Raw genomic sequence first — 21,247 nt, forward strand, 5'->3', positions numbered from 1 at the left:
TTTACTTCCTCATTTAAAGAAAGTATACATTTAGTCACATATTAATGATTACAGAACTACATTAATGTGTGTTCTTTAAAACTGCCTAGAGTTCAGCTATACAGTTTATTATTCTAATGCTGTCAGGATGGCTGACATGTAATATGTGTAGTGCTTTTTCTTTTTTTTTCATGATGTAATATTGTTGCATCCCTATATCAAGCAGCCCTTTGGTGTTAGCACCCTGGAGATTGGGACTGCTGCTCTTACACAGAACACAGCGGTTCCCATCTCCAGCACTGAAAGGTGCCCCCTGCACAGTGCTTCAATCAGCAGTACTCAGCAGTACTCAAGGATGAGCAGTACTCACCCTTGAGCAGTGTTGTTGAATAAAGCACAGTGCAGGGGGCATGTCAGACCACTGGGGATCGGGACTACTGCATTCTATGTAAGAGCTGCAGACCCAATCTCCAGTGTGTTGCCTAAACAGGGCAGCTTAATATAGGGCTGCATCAATCACATATTATAAAAAATGAATAGGAAACATACTGTATGTTACATTTTAGCCAGCCCTAGCACATTAAAGTAATGAAACTTAAAGAAGAACTCCAGGAAAACGTTTTCTTAACCCTTGAAGTGGGGCTACCCCCCAAACTGCAAGGGTTAAATGCTTGTTTTTGTCTAGGGAGCTAAAATAACAAAGTTATACTCACCCAAAGCTCTGAGACGGTCAGCTTTCACAGCACTTCTTCCAGTCTCCTCCTCCTCCGCTGCAGCACTGGAATGTTTTTCACAGGGCTATTCACAAAAGGGTGAAGAGTGTGGGGTAGGCAGGAGAAATGAACAATCTAGAACAACATAGCTGAACTGGAAAGTGAGTTTAACTAGAGAATTTTTCCAAATCAGCTATGTTGGCCTAGATTGTTTACTCGGGTGAGTATCACTTTTTTTCCTTTTTTGAACCTGGACAAAAACGAGCATTTAACTCTTGCTGTGCGGGGGTTGCCCCACTGCATACAGTTGTTTCCCGGAGTTCTTCTTTAAGGGTTTACTTGTTTTTAATTGAAAAAGCACACCACCAAAAATGTATACATTTTGCTGTATTGATACATAACATAATACAGCATAAACAACTTCAAAGTGTTATGACAATATGGGGATTTTAAAGCAGTGTTCCTGAATTTTCATTGCATACATAAATACAATAAAGTTAAACTTCAGAAGAAATAGGCAGCTTTCAAAATCAGAAGTAAAAATAAAGTGCTATTTTAGGTTAGGTGCTGCAGTGCCATTCACAATAAGAAAAAAATAAAAATAAAGGAAAAATTAATGCTGCATGTAATCATCAAAAGAACTACATATACAGTACAGTATATAACTATATATACTCTACCTGGTAAAGACAATCAAGCTGGCATACAGGCCAGGTGATGCAGAATGGACATCAGCAAGGTGTAAAGCCCATTGTCTATTACTATTTGTGGTGAATTGGATGCATTCACTGTGATTTAACAACCTGATTTGCTACTTGCATGAACCTTAGACATGTGGGTCTAAAAATCCATTTTAAGTAGTGGTTTTTAGCAGTCTCCTTTTGAAGAGCAAAAGTATAATTTACATTGCTTAATTTTGAAAATATCTTTTCAATTACAGCTATCCCCAGAGTTGTGATTGATCCGCTGGGGCCTCATAATTTTCTACCAGGTAAAGATAATGTCAGAAACATTGTTAGAGGAAATGGCAGCACACTAAGTGGTAGTGAAGGAAGCAGTAACAGGATTCCAGACTATGGTGGCAGACATCCTAAGTGGCCTCCTTCACCCTCTATTACAGCCAAGCCTCAACCAAAGACAACTACAACCAGATCGCCACCAGTGACTCGGCCAGTGCCTAACCCAATTACAAGGCAGCCTCAAAAGCCAGCAACAAGGCCTCCACAGCCAGCAACTAGGCCCCCACAGCCTGCGACAAGACCTTCTCAGCCAGTGACAAGACCTCCTCAGCCAGCAACAAGACCTCCACAGCCAGCAACAAGACCTCCACAGCCAGCAACAAGGCCACCCCAGATTTTGACAAGACCACCTCAACCAGTCACTAGACCACCACAGCCAGTAACGAGACCACCACCCAAACCAACAACCACTACAGTCATATATACAACAGCGCCTACACAGCCCCCCACTAGACCCCCAGAGGATAACAAAATCCAGGACCAAGGCAAACAACGGGGCGATGTGTTCAGTAAGTATTCTTAGTGATACATTGTAAGCGGCTTAATGTACTGAAACATTTATTAGTACTAATAACAACACATGATAACATCCATACTTCACATGTGAAGTGTTAGAGATATTGTTTCATTTCAAATATATCTTTCAAGAGATGGGATACAGCAGATGTTTAGCGAGTGGGTTGTTTTTTAAATAACCCATTAATAGACATTTCTCTGGTGGATTGCCAGTTTCCTTTGGTACATACTGGGCATGCCATTCTCATTCAGCCTTGAGCTAGTTTGATTCACTAGCTAGCTATTCTACTCATTTTACTAATTAACAGTGCTGGCAGCAGTAGAGTCCTTTGAAAAGCATAACATTGAGGAGTAAAATTGATGTGGATGATAAACAGCAGTTAATTAATATTACATTCCAGGTAAACCTAAAACATGAACTTCTGTATATATTGGGCCAACTGTGTGTTATTTTAAAGGGGTAATACACTCAGACTAAATCACCTACTGAGTCATTGCATCTCCCAGAGCTTCTGGTGGCAGGATCACCCAGTCCCCAGGTTTGACCACTGGCTTGGGGCATTACAAAGGGTCCTCCTGTTGCAGCAGCAAGAATAAGATTCCATGGGAAGAAGCATAGCCAGAAACCCGAGCACTGAGTATCGTTTTAGTAAAGTCCTACAAAGAAGCCAGTGCTTGGCTCAGCTTGCCAACACCCATCCATAACTGAAATTTAAAGCAAAAGTCTATTATTTTTCATGTTTTAAGGTTTGGGTAGGCTGGCTTTTTTTTTAGGGCTTTCTGAATGCTTGTTTAAACTTTGGTAAAGTAATACTAAGTTAGTTTCTGGATATTCTTTGAGCTGTGTAGAAATTTTATATTATAGTACAGATTCACTTATTTTTTCATTAATTGTTCTAATGATTGTTCTAATTTAAAATAAATCAATATGTCTTAATTTCTGGAAGTAGTTTTGGGGAAAAATACCAAAAAGCAGTGATTTGTTAGCAGGTGGGTACTGGAGAACAGTAGTGAAGCAGAAAAGTAATTTGGAATCTGTCTATATTTGAATGTTTTCATGTCTGTGTGTATGTATTTGTTCTCAAAAACATATTTTCCTTTTAGTAGCACAGGTAATATCAGTGTGGTCCCCCTGTATAATATACTTCAAGCATATAAAGTGTGAATGGATTGAGGTAGATAATTCCAGGCCAGGTTACAGTCTGGTTATTACGTAGCCAATAAAATTAGCAACCAGAGAGAAATTATTTTATGACATTATAACATTTCCTATATATATATATATATATATATATAGAGAGAGTGAGAGAGAGAGAGAGAGAGAGAGATGGAGAGAGCTTGAAAAATCCGCTTGTCCTCTCGTCTGTGACAAGAGGACGCCGGAGCCGGATGAGTAGCTTCCCGCCCGGCTGTTAAAATTAAACGGCCGTCCGGGAGCTTTACATTCAAGCGATCGGGCGTCTCTAGAGACGCCCGATCGCTTGTATTAGCAGCAGCTGTCACTGCCGATGCCGGTCCCGAGATCCGCTGTTCCTGGTGTGTGAGGACCAGTCATGTAAATTGGCTATCACATGGGGGGATTCTTAGCCCCCCATGTCGTAGCAATAAAGTCAAGTGTAAAAAAGAAAAAAAATTAAAGAAGCATAACAATTTTTAAAAAACACACTATTTTTTAAAAGGCCCCTGCCCCCCACATACACACGCAAACATGCGTCAGGTGCAACTACGTGCAAAAATGACTATTGCGCCACACGTGTTGCATATCACCGTGAATGTCGGAGTGAGAGTAATAATTTTAGGGTCAGTAATCACTGATAACACTATACTGATGAGCAGTTAAAGCGTTTAAAGCGTCGCCCATGGGCAATTTTCGGTGTGGTAGTTTGCGATTTTTGCGGGTGTGCGCAATTTTAAGGCTTGGCATGTTTGGTGTTTATTTACCCAACATGACCCTGTCTTTTATATTTTACCAAAAATATGGGTAAGAATAAATGTTTTTTAACATAACGTAGGACATTTTTTTTTGCATTATATAGTAAAAAAATAACCCCCACAGTGGTGATTATATACCTCCAAATGAAAGCTCTATGTGTCTCTAAAAAATGTTAACATAAATTGCAAGGCTATAGTCCGGTTATGCTGACTGGTGACATTTTTGACTCACTGGTGAGACACCCTAAAATTTTTCAAGCCCTGGAGATGGATGTGTAATATCCGAAGTGCTGAATTTATGCTGAATGTTTCTATTGTTTATTACAGTCTGCTAGAACATTCTGACTTGACACACCTGGAAATGGTCTTGTTAAGGAATGCAAAACAAACTAGAATGATGTTCTAGTGTAATGTTTCTCAGGCTCCAGGCAGAATGGTGTTGATGTGGGTCTCAGCTATTGTCCATAGTGGTTTAAAGTAAACAGGCAGTTGATGAAACTGATTAATGGGAATTCTGGAGGTATTACAGGTACACGAACTTCAAATGGTTTCCTGTGTTTTAATGTATGCAGAGCAACAGCTAATAATCCATCTGTCTAGTTAAATGTGGGGTTTGTGACTGACAGTTATTGGCCAGGCTTGCAATGACATTATTCCCCACCTTGCACCTAGCTATGTCACTTATATAGTGCATCTCATACTGTTGTGCCTATAGTCTCTAATAGGAGGTTGGCACCTACATAGACTAAACATATCTGGCAAATTTTCCCATCTTCTTGTATAAGTGCTTCTGGACCTATTCTGGATTAATTTTTTGTTTATTTTTAAAGTGACACTAAACTATAGAGTTAAATCTTAAAAAATGCATTCAAGTAACTGTACCTTATTTGTGTATCCCTCAGCTGTAAATCCTCAAATCATCTCTGAATTGGTGCCGACACTGTCCTTCCTTCTGGGTGGTGGCTACTTTTCTTCCCCATGGTCCCTGTGTGTGTTGTAAAGTAGCCACCACTCCAAGCTTATTCCCGTGATAGCCTACACGTTCAATACAAGTTAGTAAACTAAACATGAGATTGTAGTCCAGTTTAGGAGCGGTGGCTACTTTACACATACACATACTACATTACTCAGTCACCGCTAATTGTGCTTGAATTAGTGATATTACTAGTGAAAAAATAACATCTGACCAGCCAAACGCTAAGTAAACATGCAAAGCACTAGAGTCCTAGGAATTTTCATTATACAGCACTCTAGAGGGATGTCCTGATATGAAAAATCCTAAATTTCCTGGCTTTAGAGGAATGGCCTCACTAGCCAATAAAAATGTAGGAAGTGGAAGAGACAGACAAGCTCTTAACATTGCTAGATAGTGGTAAAGTTTGCATTCTAGTGTACATTAGGTTTCAGCTAAGATTTTAATCTTGTTGGCAGTTCAGCAGTTTCTACCAAATGACGGGTGTACTTTAATATAGCTCTGACTTTACCACATTTCAGGAAGGATCAGTAAACTGTGTCGGTTAAATGTATTCTTAATTATCTGAGGATAATCCTCTTTAAATGGGATTTCTTCTAAAAAGATATATTGGACACCTCCAACGGCAATAGAGATAAGTCCCCCTCTCTTCCTGCCTGGGCCATGATATTATCAGATTTCACCTGGAGGACATTCAGCATTAGCTTTTCTTACTTATTTTGAAGTATTACTTTGCAGTTTACTTGCAACAGGAAATATGTCTCTTACTTTGACTCTACTCCACTACAGCGAAAGCTCTGAACTTTGTGTTTACAAGACGAATCCAGCTCTAAAATTAGAATGCGTTAAGAATACATATGAAATCATTTTTGGAAGCAGATTTTGCCCACACATGGTTAGCACTTTGCTGCCCAGGTCTCTCAGCCAGCTTTTCAAGCAGTCATAACAAGACTTGAGAATTTTGTCTGTATTCCACTGAACACATTGTAATCTGTCTGTGTCATGAAAGCTTACATAAAGAACACTCTACGGACACTACTATTTGAAATATAATTCTAATAAGTGATTGTCCTTCATTTCAGCAGTTGGTAAAAGAGGTGTGCAGGATTCATTGTATTGTTTTTTTTTTGTCCTCACATCTTTAAAGAAATAGTAATAATGAACTGGAAACAGAATGTTTAGTCTCCATGGTACCCAAAATGTTTCCTAACCACTCCCAAAGCCTTATTTATTTACGAGAAGCTGCTTAACTTCATAATCCACACTAGCTTCCTAAATATAATCCATGGTTTAAAACCTAAAAAATAGGAACTTTTGCTAGAATAAAAATATATAAATACTAGGGTTGCACAGATACCAAGTACAGTACTCGGTACAAGTACGAGTACATGTACCGATACTTTTGAGCTCCACGACTAGACTAGAGAAAAATTCAAAAATTAGGAGGCAGCTGTCATTTGTAAGGAGCACACGGAGCACCTGGGATTTGTACACCTCTGTTTTAATGTACGATTTTGTTTTTATAAATATTATAAATAAAGGGATGCACAGATACAAGTTTTGTGAGTACGAGTACTGGTACTTGCCGAGTACTTACAAGTACGAGTACTGATACATTTTTGTTTATTGTCATGTGACAGTTTTTCTAAAACAATACAGACTAATGATTTCAGGACAGTGGTGGAGTGCCAGAGCCAGGTCCCAGCTGCAACCGCTGCAACCCTGGTAGTTCTCATGCACTGGTACACGAAAAGTATCTGTGCATCCCTAATAAATACCCTATATTGCCAAAAGTATTGGGACACCTGCCTTTACACACACATGAGCTTTAATGACATCCCAGTCTTAGTCCGTAGGATTCAATGTTGAGTTGGCCCATCCTTTCCAGCTATAACAGCTTCAACTCTTCTGGGAAGACGTCCACAAGGTTTAGGGGTGTGTCTATGGGAATGTTTGACCATTCTTCCAGAAGCGCATTTGTGAGGTCAGGTACTGATGTTGGACGAGAAGACCTGGCTCGCAGTCTCCGCTCTAATTCATCCCAAAGGTCTTCTATCGGGTTGAAGTCAGGACTCTGTGCAGGCAAGTCAAGTTCCTCCACCCCAAACTCGCTCATCCGGGTCTTTATGGACCTTGCTTTGTGCACTGGTGCACAGTCATGTTGGAACAGGAAGGGGCCATCCCCAAACTGTTCCCAAAAAGTTGGAAACATAAAATTGTCCAAAATGTCTTGGTATACTGATGCCCTAAGAGTTCCCTTCACTGGAACTAAGGGGCCAAGCCCAATCCCTGAAGAACAACCACACACGATAACCCCCCTCCCACCAAACTTTACACTTGGCACAATGCAGTCAGGCAAGTACCGTTCTCTTGGCATCCGCCAAACCCAGACATGTCCATCAGATTGCCAGACAGAGACGCGTGATTCGTCACTCCAGAGAACACGTCTCCACTTCTCTAGAGTCCAGTGGCGGCGTGCTTTACACCACTGCATCTGACGCTTTTCATTGCACTTGGTGATGTAAGGCTTGGATGCAGCTGCTCAGCCATGAAAACCCATTCCATGAAGCTCTCTATGCACTGTTGTTGTGCCAATCTGAAGGCCACACGAAGTTTGGAGGTCTGTAGCTATTGACTCTGCAGACAGTTGGCGACTTCTGCGCACTGTGTGCTTCAGCATGCGCTGACACCGGCTCTGTCATTTTACGTGACCTTTGTGGCTGAGTTGCTGTTGTTCCCAGTTGCTTCCACCTTGTTATAATAACACTAACAGTTGACCGTGGAATATTTAGTAGCAAGGGAATTTCACGCTTGAATTCACTGGGCTCCTAAGAGCGACTCATTCTTTCACAAATGTTTGTAGAAGCGTCTGCATGCCTAGGTGATTGATTTTATACACCTGTGGTCATGGAGGTGATTGAAACACCTGAATACAATGATTTGGAGGGGTGTCCCAATACTTTTGGCAACATAGTGTATGTTCTCCACAGGACCTTACTAGCTCACTGAATGTCTTACCTAGGGCTCGCACAAGTCTGCCGGTGTGCACCTTCTAAAGGATGCAGAGATCCACGCTAATGAATGAAGCCTGCCATGCCCCGCCCCCTGTCACTCACAATCACTGCTCTAATTACTGTAGAAAGTAGTGCGATTGGAACTTTAAACTGATCGTTTTAATTAATTGAATTGAAATAATTAATCAATAGAGGATATAAGGGATGCACCGATACCACTTTTTTAAGACCGAGTACGAGTACCGATACTTGCTCAAGTACTCGCAGATGCCAATTACCGATACTTTTTCTTAAAGGGACAGGTCACATTTTTTCTAAAGCAATACAAACTAATGCTTTAAGGTCACTTTCCTAATATTATGATTCATGAGAGGACAAGGGAGCATGACGCCGGCTTCCCGGCCAATCAGAATGCGGGGCGCTGCGTCATTACACGGCGCCCGGCTTCCGGATTTGCTAGCTTCCTGACCAATCGGGAAGCCGGGCAGCGCGTCATTGCACGCTACCCAGCTTCCTGATTGGCCGGGAAGTCGGCTCCATGCTCTCTCATCACAAGTGACGAGAGAGCATGGAGCCGTTTCCTGGCCAATCAGGAAACCGGGCAGCGTGTAATGATGCGCTTCCTGATACAGGAAGTACTCGTGATAGGTATCGGAGCATTTAGGCAAGTACGAGTACTCACCCAAATACTCGGTATCGGCACCGATACCGATACTAGTATCGGTATCGGTGCATCCCTAGAGAATATATATATATATATCAAATCATACATTAAAATAGGGATGCACAAATCCCAGGAGCCCCGTATGATCCTTGAAAATGACAGCTGCCTCCTAACTTTTGAGTTTTTCTCTAGTGTAGTCTTGGAGCTGGAAAAGTATCAGTACTTGTACCAAGTATGGTACTTGGTATGTGAGCATCCCTAATCCAAATGATTCAATCAGGGAGGAAGATGATGGCGTGGGACAAAGCATGTGGCAGTGAAGCAGCAGAATGCCGCAGGGTAATGCTGGACATGTGAGTATGTTTTTTGAAGATGACCCTGCATGGAAGGTCTAGTTCCTCTTTAAATACCAAACCTTTAATAAAGAGCAGTAGTCAGGGTACGGAAGTTACTTTTATAAAACTAACCAAAATGCAGTAATGTTTAGTAAGTTATAGCACAAGATGTTAGATGCCTAAATAGTAGCTCCAGAGAAAAACAACCAGTATGGTGCATAATATCAAACTATATCCCATTTTTTGGTAACGTTAGAAATATCAGCACTAAGGGTTTCAAACCATTCTGAGTCCAGAAAGCATTCCAGGAAGATGTGATTGCAGACAGGCGTCTAATTCTCGAGAGGCCTGTATTGATGTGGAACATTGCTTTTTCTGCCAAATAGTGTATCCAGAAAGCAAAACACATACAAAGAGGTAAATACTTGTGTTTAAAACAAGACATGGGTAGATATCAACATAATCACAGCTAAGGTTGTACAGATTCTTCTTACAGCTTTTGCAGGATACATTCCAGCCTTATGCAATGAAGTGAACCATTTCACAATTCACATTTTCATTCAAGGCCATAGTTCATGTCTTAGTTAAACTGTTGTAGATTCAAGGCTGATTTCAATCAATTTGTCTGGAATTTGGATGCCAGTATGGGAAAATTGATTCCTTTGTCAGTAAGGCAATTTATTATGACAGCAGATTAGCGAGATTTAAATCTTTCTTTGTTCACACATCTCAAAACATCATGAAGGGAATTTATCAAAACTGGAGCAGACAAAATCTGGAGCAGCTGTGCATGTCAACCAATCAGCTTTTCTCTTTCATTTTCAAATTTTAACTGAAGAAACTGAAGAGAGCAGCTGATTGATTGCAATGGGCAACTGCTCCAGATTTTGTCTGCTCCAGTTTTGATTGACCCCCACCCCCCACATGTCTTTTCCACACCATTGATACATTTGTATTGTGAAGCAGGGTAATGAGATAATAAACCTTGTAAATAGTCCTTATTATGTATCCCGTTCTGTACTGTATATATATGCTGGGCACCTGGTGGGCAATGTTCAGATCTTGCTGGAAGCCATGGTGTTTGTATGGTCTTTGTTTATTTACAGTTGACCACTGAATGTACATATGCACACATTTCTCTATTGTCGAGAGTAGGCCACTGCAGGCATGAAACTGGGTGAACTCAAAACAATTTCTACAGGTGAAATTGACAGAGAATGTAAAAACAAACTTAAAAATGTAAGCAAATAGAACAAGGTTCCAAAAATCCAATTACCTCAATCTATTGGAAAATCCACTGTACAAATAATTTAGAGTAAGGTACATCTATGTACGTGATTGTATGATGTGAATAGTTTTATTACAGTGACTGTGTCATGAGGAAAGTAAAGCTGGCCTTCAAAATAAAAAGATAGTTGCCTGGCTGCATTCTAAAGTGACACTAAACGCAGTTAATCCTTAGAAATGCATTTAAGTACCCTAACTATTAACAAATGTACCTTATTTGTGTATCACTCGGCTGTAGATCCTCAAATCATCTCTGAATTGGTGCTGACACTGTCCTTCCTTCTGGAGGGTGGCTACTTTTCTTCCCCATGGTTCATGTGTGGGTTGTAAAGTAGTCCAAGCTCACTCCCGTGATGGACAACAATCTCCAAAAGGAAGGACAGTGTCAGCACTCAGCACCGATTAAGAGATGATTTGAGGATCTACAGCCAACTGATACACTGTCCTTCCTTCTGGAGGGTGGCTACTTTTGTTCCCCATGGTCCCTGTGTGTGATGTAAAGTAGCCACCTCTCCAAGCTTGCTCCCATGATGGACTACAATCATAAAATTGTAGCCCATTACAGGAGTGAGCTTGGGGCAGTGGCTACTTTACAACACGCACGGGGACCATGAAGAAAAAAAGTAGCCACCCTCCAGAAGAAAGGACTGTGTCAGGAGCAATTCAGAGATGATTTTAGGATCTACAGTCGAGTGATACACAAATAAGATACATTCCTGTTAAAAGTTAGGACACTTTTTTAGGGTTTAATGCCTGAGTTTAGTGTCACTTTATGTGCTTTTAAATCACAGAGCCAGAACTTTACCCACATAATGTATAGCTGAGCTTGGGGAAATTTGTCTGCTTCTAAATTTTACATTCTGTTGCTTAGACTTTGTAGCTAGTGGGGAGGAAAAGACTGGTACATGAGGTCTGTCCTGTTCAAGCTGCATTAAAGGTTTTCAGGGGAGTGTGCCACTTATGTATGATGAAGTCATGCTACAGTAGAAACCGATCAAGGGTGTTTGAAAAAGGAAATCTCACGAACATACAAGATGGTGGCAACAGCCCTGCCACCAATTGATAGAGGAATTGATGTGGGAGGATTTTTACTAACTTTAAAGTATTTGTAATGTATATTTCACAATTATGTATTTGTAAATGAAATAATAGATCTGGTCAGATACTCACCCATACCCATAAGCACTGGGTATTTAGTTCCTACAGAGAACAGAATTGTGGGGGAGCACAGGAAAGGTGAGTATAAGTGGGTCTGAGTGTGGGTTTTCAAGAGATTTTGTCACTTTGCTCTGAATGGGCAGCTTGACCGAATTTTATAAAGGTGACTACAAACCAGTAAGAACTTTAAGTGTAATCATCAAAAGGACCTGCTCAAAGAATCCATTCAATTTGTGTCCATTTAGGTAGGCCCCCACATTACATTTAATTGATAACATTTACTCATGAAACAGATTAGGTCTAAGAAGCATCTAACTATTGTTTGCCCAGGTTTAGACTGCAGCAACAGAACTTGATTGTCCCACACGTGTTTTTGTCAAAGGTGCCATCAGTGACCCTTTCATTTTAGTGTGGGAATTCTCTTACATTTGTTTAAGAAAACCTATCACCTTATCACCTGCAGGTAAGCACAGGAGGTGCAAAGTAGCATGACATTCTTAAATGCATTATGTAACAGGCCACATTCCCTTGGTAAGATTAATTGCAGCTTTTCCATAGAAAACTACATGATAAGGATTTGTGTGAAGACTTATTGTGGGAATCCCGCATGTTTAAGTCTTTAATGCTTGTCAGTTGGTGCACCTGCAAGATGAAATATACAGTATGGTGCTCACACACAGACCTCCCAGATTAAATGCAGCACGTCTAGAATGTCCGACTTTGACATTCTTTCTTAAGCACACAGTGTCAGTGGAATGAAGAGTCTTCTCATGCTGGATTAGTTCTGTGCTTAGAGGTAAAATAGGGCTTAGATTAGGTAGCATGGATTTATTGTCACAGAACACAGTAGACATTGCTTAGATAGTTTACCGACTTATAGGACCGTGGCAACAACTGCAAAGAGCTATCTCAGGTTCCACTCTTGTTTCATAACTATTGACATCCAACCATCTCTCCAGTGAGAAAATCTCTGCTATTACTTACAATATATTATTGAGACTTCTGTGTGACTGTTTTCCTGACCTGTCTTAAAATTCTCTGGATTTTTATTCTCTTGTGGCAGCAGTTCAATTTACAACACAAGGGAATACATTTTCTAAATGGGGTTTAACATTTAATCTTTACATTCCTCCTAGAGTAGGTGTACTCAGCTGCCCATGCCCCATCCCCATGCCTTTTAAATTCATTGAATAGGGGCAGCCTATATTGGAACTTAACTATTCTACCCAAATGCTGTGCATAGCATAGTTTCTTTCTGGTTTTTCCAAATCATATCCCCAGAAAATAAATATAATTAGTATATAAATGCATTATACTTACTCTAACAGTTAGTTATTTAATATCTTAACTGGCTTGAAATGTGGTACTTAAAGGTGATGTCAAACATTAGAGAACATACACCCTCTCCAGCCATTTATAGTCGGATCAGGTAACATTTCTATGTCTATAGGCCTTACTTGAGTGCTGAGCCTGCAAAGAGGAAGAATTGATCAGCCTGGATAGATTTTCCTGGTCAATCCCTAATGTTTACCTGTCATAGACAAGCTTTTCCGTGCTTATTTGTCCCTTACCATAAACACAAATCTACACTATGAGAACTTTCATGTTTGCATGACAGCAGGATAATACAGTACATGCCCTCCATTGTCTGTAGGTACTTTAATTGAATAGGTGGCCTAAAACTCTACAAGTTACAAAAAAAAACAGTTTAACTAGGGTGTGTCTAGGGTACACAGGGGTTAGGTAGCCTTAAGCATATGGCCTAATATTTAATTTTTTCATAAAATATGGCCTAATATTATAGCCTAATATTAAGATTTCAACGTGTGGCTATCTACAGTATATCATACAAAATGTCAATACTATAATTACCTTATGTTTTTCTTTCCTCATAGTATGAAAAGAAGCTGGTGATTAAATAAAACGTACAATATTATTCAAAGCTATAATACGTATTGTTGGCTTACAGCAACTTTTGCACTGCCAATAAATTAGTTATAGTTATAATCCAGATCAGGAATCTGGGAGACCCACCGAAGATTTTCCCTGCTATGACTACAAAATGTAAAAGAAATATTAAAAATAAACAGTAAGAAAACCCGCAGATGTGGGAAAAATAATTACATACATTGCATTGAAAGCTATCTTTTTAATATTGTATGTTTACAGTTCCACACCATGAAAACAACATATTTTACCATTTTGACGTTGAAAGAGGGCTGAGCGCAGATGAGAATGAAGAAAATGATGATCCAGGTAAAGAACTTCTTTTAAAAGAAATTGTATTACTGACAACGATGCATGCAGCCTGCAACACCTATCAATGTTCTTTGTATATTTTCTTTTCAGGTTGAATGGAATGTATTACTGCATTATGGTCGCTAGATCGAACTGATGAGCACAGAAAATAAGTATTTACTGTATATCCTATGCTCCTCAACTCCATCTCGTGAGCATAATGCATTATTACATTACATTCGACTCCTTCATATCCTACACTTCCAGAATAACATGTACTTTTTGCTGATCCTATTCCTTTGATATCTAATAGTTCAAGAAGTGCAAGTTACCCCAGAGAATTGGTATTACGACTCTGTCACTGATTGACTGGCTACACACATTATACTATGTTTAGTTTCAGTCCACTCAATTTATTTTTCATCAATATTACTTTTTTTTACAAGCTGTCAGGCAAATGCTGCCCAGCAGCCTGTCTTACTGCTTCACATGCAAGATACATTTCTGTTTGTTTGTATAGCTGTGATGCTAGGCCAGCCATTTGTGTGAATATAATCTGCTGGAACCCATTGCAGGAGTTACTTCTAACTTGATATAGAACTGCATGTCACACTAAACAAAGCTTTACATATTGAAATTAAAGTGGAATCCCAAGCAATCACCTAAATACTTGGTCCAGTTAGCAGGGAGATGGTACAGGAAGCAGTGGAGCTATACCTGGAAGTAGTAGAGTGATCTTATAGACTCTGCAGTTTGGTGAATCTGTGTGAATAATAGTTTGGTATAATTGCTATAGACTACTGCACTTTCACTTGTAACTATATTCTTTACACTGCTTTAATTAACACGCCTTCAGTTCTTCAGTGTTTCAGTGTTCTATAGAGCAATTATACCAATGTTGCATTATAATTCTCTTAATTTATGTTCTTCCGATGTTGCCTAGCCATAAACATGGAATTGTGTTCTGAAGATCTGACTGCCACATAGTTCGTTCAGTTCGATTTGCTCTGCTCATGTTTACAAGGAGAGCTGGGTGGATTTAGGGGGAATCACTGACAAGGTTTTTGGCTTTAACACGTACCCTCACTTTCAGTTTCCTTAAAATGATATTAAAGCGTTCTCCCTCCACCCCATGCATGCTCACTCCTGGCCGTGCCCGCAAGTGGCTGTGTGCATCCATAGACACACACAGCCCTGCGGCAGGCCATGCTCCTCCCCTCAGCCCAAGAAGAGAAGAGATACTGTGGGGGACAGAGGTTTACCAGATACCTTCTGCAACCAGGAAGTTCAGACGGAGGATCGCTTCGGGGACCGGCGGCGGTGACGAGCAGCGCTGACAGGTAAGTGAGGGGGAGGAGGGGGGACACAGTAAGGTACTGGGCGTTTTTTACCTTAATGCAGAGAACGCATTAAGGTGAAAAATGCCTCACCTTTAGTAATACTTTAACCTTAGTGGGCCCTTATGCCTTTCCCCTATATACAGTACATGGAAAGCACATATTTCTATGACCCCCATGCCCTACGCTTATATTGCCTGTGTCTTAGAAGAGCTGGATTTATCACATAGTGGAAAATACTGTTTTAGGGGCAACTTAAAAATTGGTATCTTATAAAACATTTTTTACTCTCTGTTGACTACACATGCAGATGTGCATATTAAATGTAAACCCAGCCTCTCTTTTCTTTCTTACTCATTGCAACTAATATAACACCCTATTTATTATGAAACTGCCATTGTTTCCTTTTCTTACCCATTCTGTAAATGTTAATACCTGTTTAGCAGTGTGGTTAGCATTTTCTTGATTTTTCTTTTTAAATGTTTTCACTGATCACTAAAACCGTGGGAAGTCGTAAATCTCTATATTTATTCTAATTTTTTGTTTGGTCACATTGCTATTTTACTGGGTATCTTCTTACATTCTACGTTTACTTAAAAGCCTTCTTTTTGTGTATGCCTCACCTTTGTCTTCTGTAGGAGTATTGATCCACAGCTGCAATTTTGACAATGGACTGTGTGGCTGGATTAGAGATAAAGACAATGATTTACACTGGGAACTTGTCAAAGATGCTTCAGGTAAGGTCTCCCCTTGTTCTGCAAAGTATGGAAGCATGTAATTCATTTCTAACAGGGTTATTCACAAAAGGGTGAAGAGTTTGGAGAAGGCAGGAGAAGTGAACAATCTAGGACAACATAGCTGAACTGTAAAGTTAGCTGAAATGGAGAATTTTTCCAAATCAGCTATGTTGTCCTAGATTGTTCACTTATCCTGCCTTCTACAAACTCTTCACCCTTTTGTGAATAACCCTGTATGTGTTCATACTTCCTGAAATAAATATGTTATGAAAATGTCCATGAATCATTCACACTAGCAAGTGCAATATTTAGATTGAAAATATTAAGCTATATGCTAAAATCAGAAACCTTGTAAGATCCCCCCATGTTACATTTGAGTGCATTCTGCTTTACCAGAATATGTGCCATGTAAAAAGATGATACAGATGAAATGCTGTAAAAACATTGTGTTGTGACTAGGTTATTAAACAACTATAGCCACTCTATTTGTATATCATGTGAAAGGGTTAGAACCTTTTTTTGTGCTTTTATAGTTGTGCGTGTGTTCACTGAGGAAATGTCCCCCAACTTTCTGTCCCAGTGATCATACAAGACATTAGGAGAAATATTATCAATGGGTTCACAGACCAATAACAACCTGGAAGATATCTTATCTCTTCCCACTCTAAACTTTGAAACTAGAAAAAGAAAAAAAGACAATTTGGTATTCGTTCACCTTTCAGGTCTATTTTCATGCAGCAAAACTCATGCATTTTGCTGCATAAAAATGCATTCCAAGTAGAATACGGTTTCTTTCCTAGGTGGCTGGTTTACATCTACTGTATGTGCTGCAGTTTAGTGTCAAAGGGGAAGCAAAATTATACAGGCATATTCACATCATGTGTGTGTTACCACGTGGACTGCACTGCACATGAAACTATGCAAGTTCATCATTTATATAGATGTTAGTTATTCAGTGATGATTTCCATGATGGTCCTTAAACTCTGATGTGAGACCCGCAGCATGGGTCAGTAACGGTGTTCAGTGTTCTGTATACTCTTTGCTTGTACACATTTGAATACAGCAGACTAAATGATTCATTCTGTACTATTAAATTGCGTCAGCCCAGTTTATTTCTATAGATGAACCATATTGCAGCCATCCTGTGGAATTTGGTTCACCCAGAGAAATGAACAGGGACATAATGTGCATGTGCACTCAGAAAAAGAGATAGGACGGAGACTTTTATGGAAGAAAGCATGTGCAGTGTTAATCAGAATTGCACAGCAAAGATCAATTGAGCATGGCAGGCTGCACTTATGAGAGTGAAAGGATATTTTGCCATGCACAGCTGCTCCAGATTTTGTCTGCTCCAGTTTTGATAAATTCCCCCAATTGTACTTTCAGCTCTAAATTCCCTCCCCTTATCCCCCCTCATCTGCATAACTCCTTCTTGTGCTGAGGCAGAGCGCACAGGAAGTTATCAGTTCACAAGTTTTCTGGAAAAATGAACAGGTATATTTTGCATTTGTCAAACAGGTAGAACAAAAAAAACTTTCAATTATTTAGCCGAACAACATGGTTCGTCTTTTACATTGGGGGAATTTATCAAAAATGGAACAGACAAAATCTGGAGCAGTTGCCTATGACAACTAATTAGCTTCTTTCTTCAGTCTGTTCAGTTAAGCTTTGAAAATTAAAGGAGGAAGCTGATTGGTTTCCATGCACAGCTACTCCAGATTTTGTCTGGTCCAGTGTTGATAAATTCCCCTCATTATGTTTTAAGATACCCATGTTTTATGCACATTTTGATTCTAAAAATATTGGTGTATAATAGCTTTAATTTTCTGGAATCATAATAGCATTAACCCTTCTTATTATCTGAATTGCAATGTTATTCTGAAATGTGATTTGTGCCATGTTTTAGGAGGACAGTATCTAACTGTCATGCAGCCAAAAGGAAAGTCTGGAAAGGTAGCTCGCTTAGTCCTTCCTCTTGGACATCAATCACCTGAAGACCTTTGCCTGTCATTTAGACATTTTATGTCAGGAGAAAATTCTGGCAAACTACAAGTCTTTGTAAGAAGATCTGGAGCACATGGGCCTTCTATATGGGGCAGAAATGGAAGTCACGGTTGGGGAGAGACGCACATAACCTTACCTGGGTCTGGAATCAAAAGTGTAAGTAAAATATATCCTTTTCAGTGCGAATGATTTTGTCAAAGAGGTATATACAGTATATAACGGGCCTGGAGCTGCCGTCTCTAATGTATATACTTTTCCTTACTTGTCATCATCACTGCATATAGTTCTCTCTTACCCTTGAATTGCTTGTCTTCACTATCTTGATACATCCTTTTTATTTTATTTCCAAATACATGGTCAGTCTATCCCATCTCTTCTGGTATAAACATGTAACAGTATACATTCTATCAGGGGTTATCCAGGTGGGTAAGAGGGAATATTAGGCAGCATCCTTTGCTGATGACCTTGCCTCTTCTTCCATATTCAGCCAGTGACCTTCATTCTAAAATCTGCGAAATCTGCAGCCCTAAATGTCACAGTTTCTAGCTCCAATAATCTTCCTTTCCCTTCCAGTTGAGTTGTAACTGCATCAAATACCTAGGTATTTGCTTAGCCACTAGAAAAAACAGACCTATTACAATTAAAAGAGGAAAACATACTTATGTTATTATTTTTTATTTATTACAGGTATTTATACTTGGCTTCTCTCCTACTAACTTTCCTTGAATTAAAAAATACTGCATCCTGTGGTTATGCCAGTCTCACCCTCGTCGTACACTTTCAAAATGTTTTCCATTTGGCCATTAATAAATCAACATTCTCCACATCACCTTAACAATTAATATCACTAAGGAAAAACCCAGAATTTCACCCAAAAATACTTGTATCTTTCTACATTTCTGGCAGCCAATGGGGGTTACATAGTTACATACGTAGGTTGAATAAAGACATTAGTCCATCAAGTCCAACCTATTAGGATCTCATTCTAGGAGTACCAGGTTATACCTTTCCATAGCGTCTTATCTAATGGAACTATAGAGAAGAGGGAATTTGACACCACCTAAGAACCCAAACATTTTGACTAGCAAATCCAAATTGAATTTTATGAGACCACGAACACCATTCAAGTGAATGTGCTGGTTCATCACTCTATCTCAGCATTTTCCAACCTTTTTTTTGTCATGGCACCCTTTAAAAGTATGCCAATTCTTGAAGGCATCCTGGGCTAAAATGTACTGGATGTTAAGGGGTCCTCCCCCTCACACTGGATTTCCCCCCTACAAATCAGGAGCCCCTTCACATCAGAGCCCCCCACTTTAAAATCAGAGTCCCCCTTCACACCAGGTTCCCCCTCCTTTGACATCTGAGACCCCCCTCTCACAGTAGAAGCCCCCTTCATATCAGTGCCCCCCCCCTTTGTATCACAAGCTTTGCTTCACTTCAGAAGGTTTTTGTGGCACCCCTGAGGAAGCCAGAAGGTGCACCTGGATGGCACCTTGGTTAAGAAAGGCTGCTCTATCCCAATGTTATACACCTTGAATTCTCATATTAAACTGATTCTTCATCTTAAAATACAATGGGAGAATGCTTTAGGATTCTCTTTTATAGGTGAGCATTAGAAAAAGATATACCCCACATTCTTCATTAGTTTAAAAACCCTGAAGATTTCATACCATGTCTCCACTCAGTGATATAAGACAGCAGATAAACAACACAAAATGTTCCCCACCTCTAATAACAAATGTGGGAGCTACCTTCGTGAGCTAGATTCAACTCTACATACAGTATATAACGGGCCTGTCTGGTACATCCCTTTTTGTTGGAACGAAGTTAATTTCCATGAACTCAACCTTTCCTTGATTCATGTTGTTTCTGCTGCTATTTTGTTTCTGCTCCATAATGGTTTTAGAGATAGGAGACACTTGATGAAGTGGCTTGTTTGGTTAATAACATTCCAGCTCAGGGTCTTAGATGGCCCTGTTTACCACCAGTTTCATCTTTTAAATTTCATTACCCACTTGATTCACTCCCAGTTTTTTTAACCTATTATTTATGTACAGTATAAATAAGTGTTATCTATCACATAACTTTGGTACCAGCTACAAATACATATCTGGCAAATGTTTTGTCTGTTTAGTGGAATCTGTATGTCATGCTCCTTGTATTGTCTTTTTAATGTTCTTAAAAATGTCAAAAGTATGGAAAATATTTTAAAAAGTCATGCAGTAAAAATTAAAGAAATTAGGCACAAGAGGCTGGAGATTGGTTGTTCAAGGCACATGGTTGTGTAGATTGATACATATATTATTCAACATGTTACTGAGATTTTTTTCATGTTGACATAATTTTGTGTAATTTTATCGAATAATTGATATGTGTCATAGACTCACTATTATACACAAGCCTGTCTATGTGTACCTCTCACAGTTCAGGCACCTCTGGGTACATGTATTGCTTTAAATAGTTCAGCAGCATATAGATGTCAAGAAATGTTATCATAGGTTTGATCTACTGTAGTTTTTCTTCAATCATATTTATTTTGTTTTGCAGATAATTTTCAAAGCAGAAAGAGGCAGAGATCGAACGGGACAACTTGGCCTTGATGATGTCAGCTTAAAAAGAGGCCAGTGCACTAAAGCATAAAAGTCAACACAACTTTAGCTAAAGTGAATGACAACCCAGCACAGAGAGGGGCAGGAAATGGACATCAATCACCAGAGCTGTTGTGAAACAAGAGACAAAAATGTCACAACAATGGAGAACTAAAAACCCAGCATATGCTCCTCTTTGACAACGGGCACAAGAACTTGAAGATGGTTTGTTTCCAGAGAACATTTCAATGTACTATGGTTCCTAATACTGTACACACCCTACAAGAGACCATTTCCTGAGGAAGGGAACCCATTCAGTAGGAACTTTTCTGGTCCGGTGTGAAGATAATGCTTGCAATATATGTGCTCGAGCTTCTGAAAGTACAAACACCACTGATGACGATCATTATACCACTTATAGTGGAGGGAAAAGCTTTGTAAATGCATAATGTATACCTAAGTATTTATCAACAGAGATGAACTCCAAATTTTTATGGGAATAGCATGTTAATAAATTATGGTGAATAACTGTCAAGGTCAAACATCCACTCAGTCCTAATGGTGCTTTTCACTAGTTATTATTGGCTACAATGTTGCATAATTATTCTAAATCCATATTGGTGGCCTATTTAATCTGGAACATGCCTGCAGGAAAGGATCTGAAATTGGGATTTCTTTTCCCTATTTTGTAGATTGTGATGATGACAATTCAGTACTTACTCAAATGGTTGCTGCTTTACTCTTTCAGA

The 21,247-nt window shown here is 39.5% G+C and overlaps 1 protein-coding gene across 5 annotated transcripts in view; it reads left to right on the top strand.

Annotated features, from left to right (window-relative positions):
• NPNT (nephronectin) overlaps positions 1–21,029 on the top strand; it is a 99,536-nt gene extending 78,507 nt beyond the window's left edge. For all 5 annotated transcript variants that reach the window (XM_018554489.1, XM_018554492.1, XM_018554491.1 and 2 more), the window contains 5 exons: positions 1,633–2,220; positions 13,760–13,846; positions 15,804–15,902; positions 17,810–18,063; positions 20,458–21,029. In XM_018554489.1, coding sequence (XP_018409991.1) covers positions 1,633–2,220; positions 13,760–13,846; positions 15,804–15,902; positions 17,810–18,063; positions 20,458–20,550 — 1,121 coding nt within the window. In that variant the 3' untranslated portion in view covers positions 20,551–21,029. The remainder of the gene's footprint in view (positions 1–1,632; positions 2,221–13,759; positions 13,847–15,803; positions 15,903–17,809; positions 18,064–20,457) is intronic.
• The last annotated feature ends 218 nt before the right edge of the window (positions 21,030–21,247 follow it).

This window comes from Nanorana parkeri, unplaced genomic scaffold (genome assembly GCF_000935625.1).
Source record: "Nanorana parkeri isolate BGI_ZX_2015 unplaced genomic scaffold, ASM93562v1 scaffold161, whole genome shotgun sequence".
NCBI lineage: Eukaryota > Metazoa > Chordata > Amphibia > Anura > Dicroglossidae > Nanorana > Nanorana parkeri.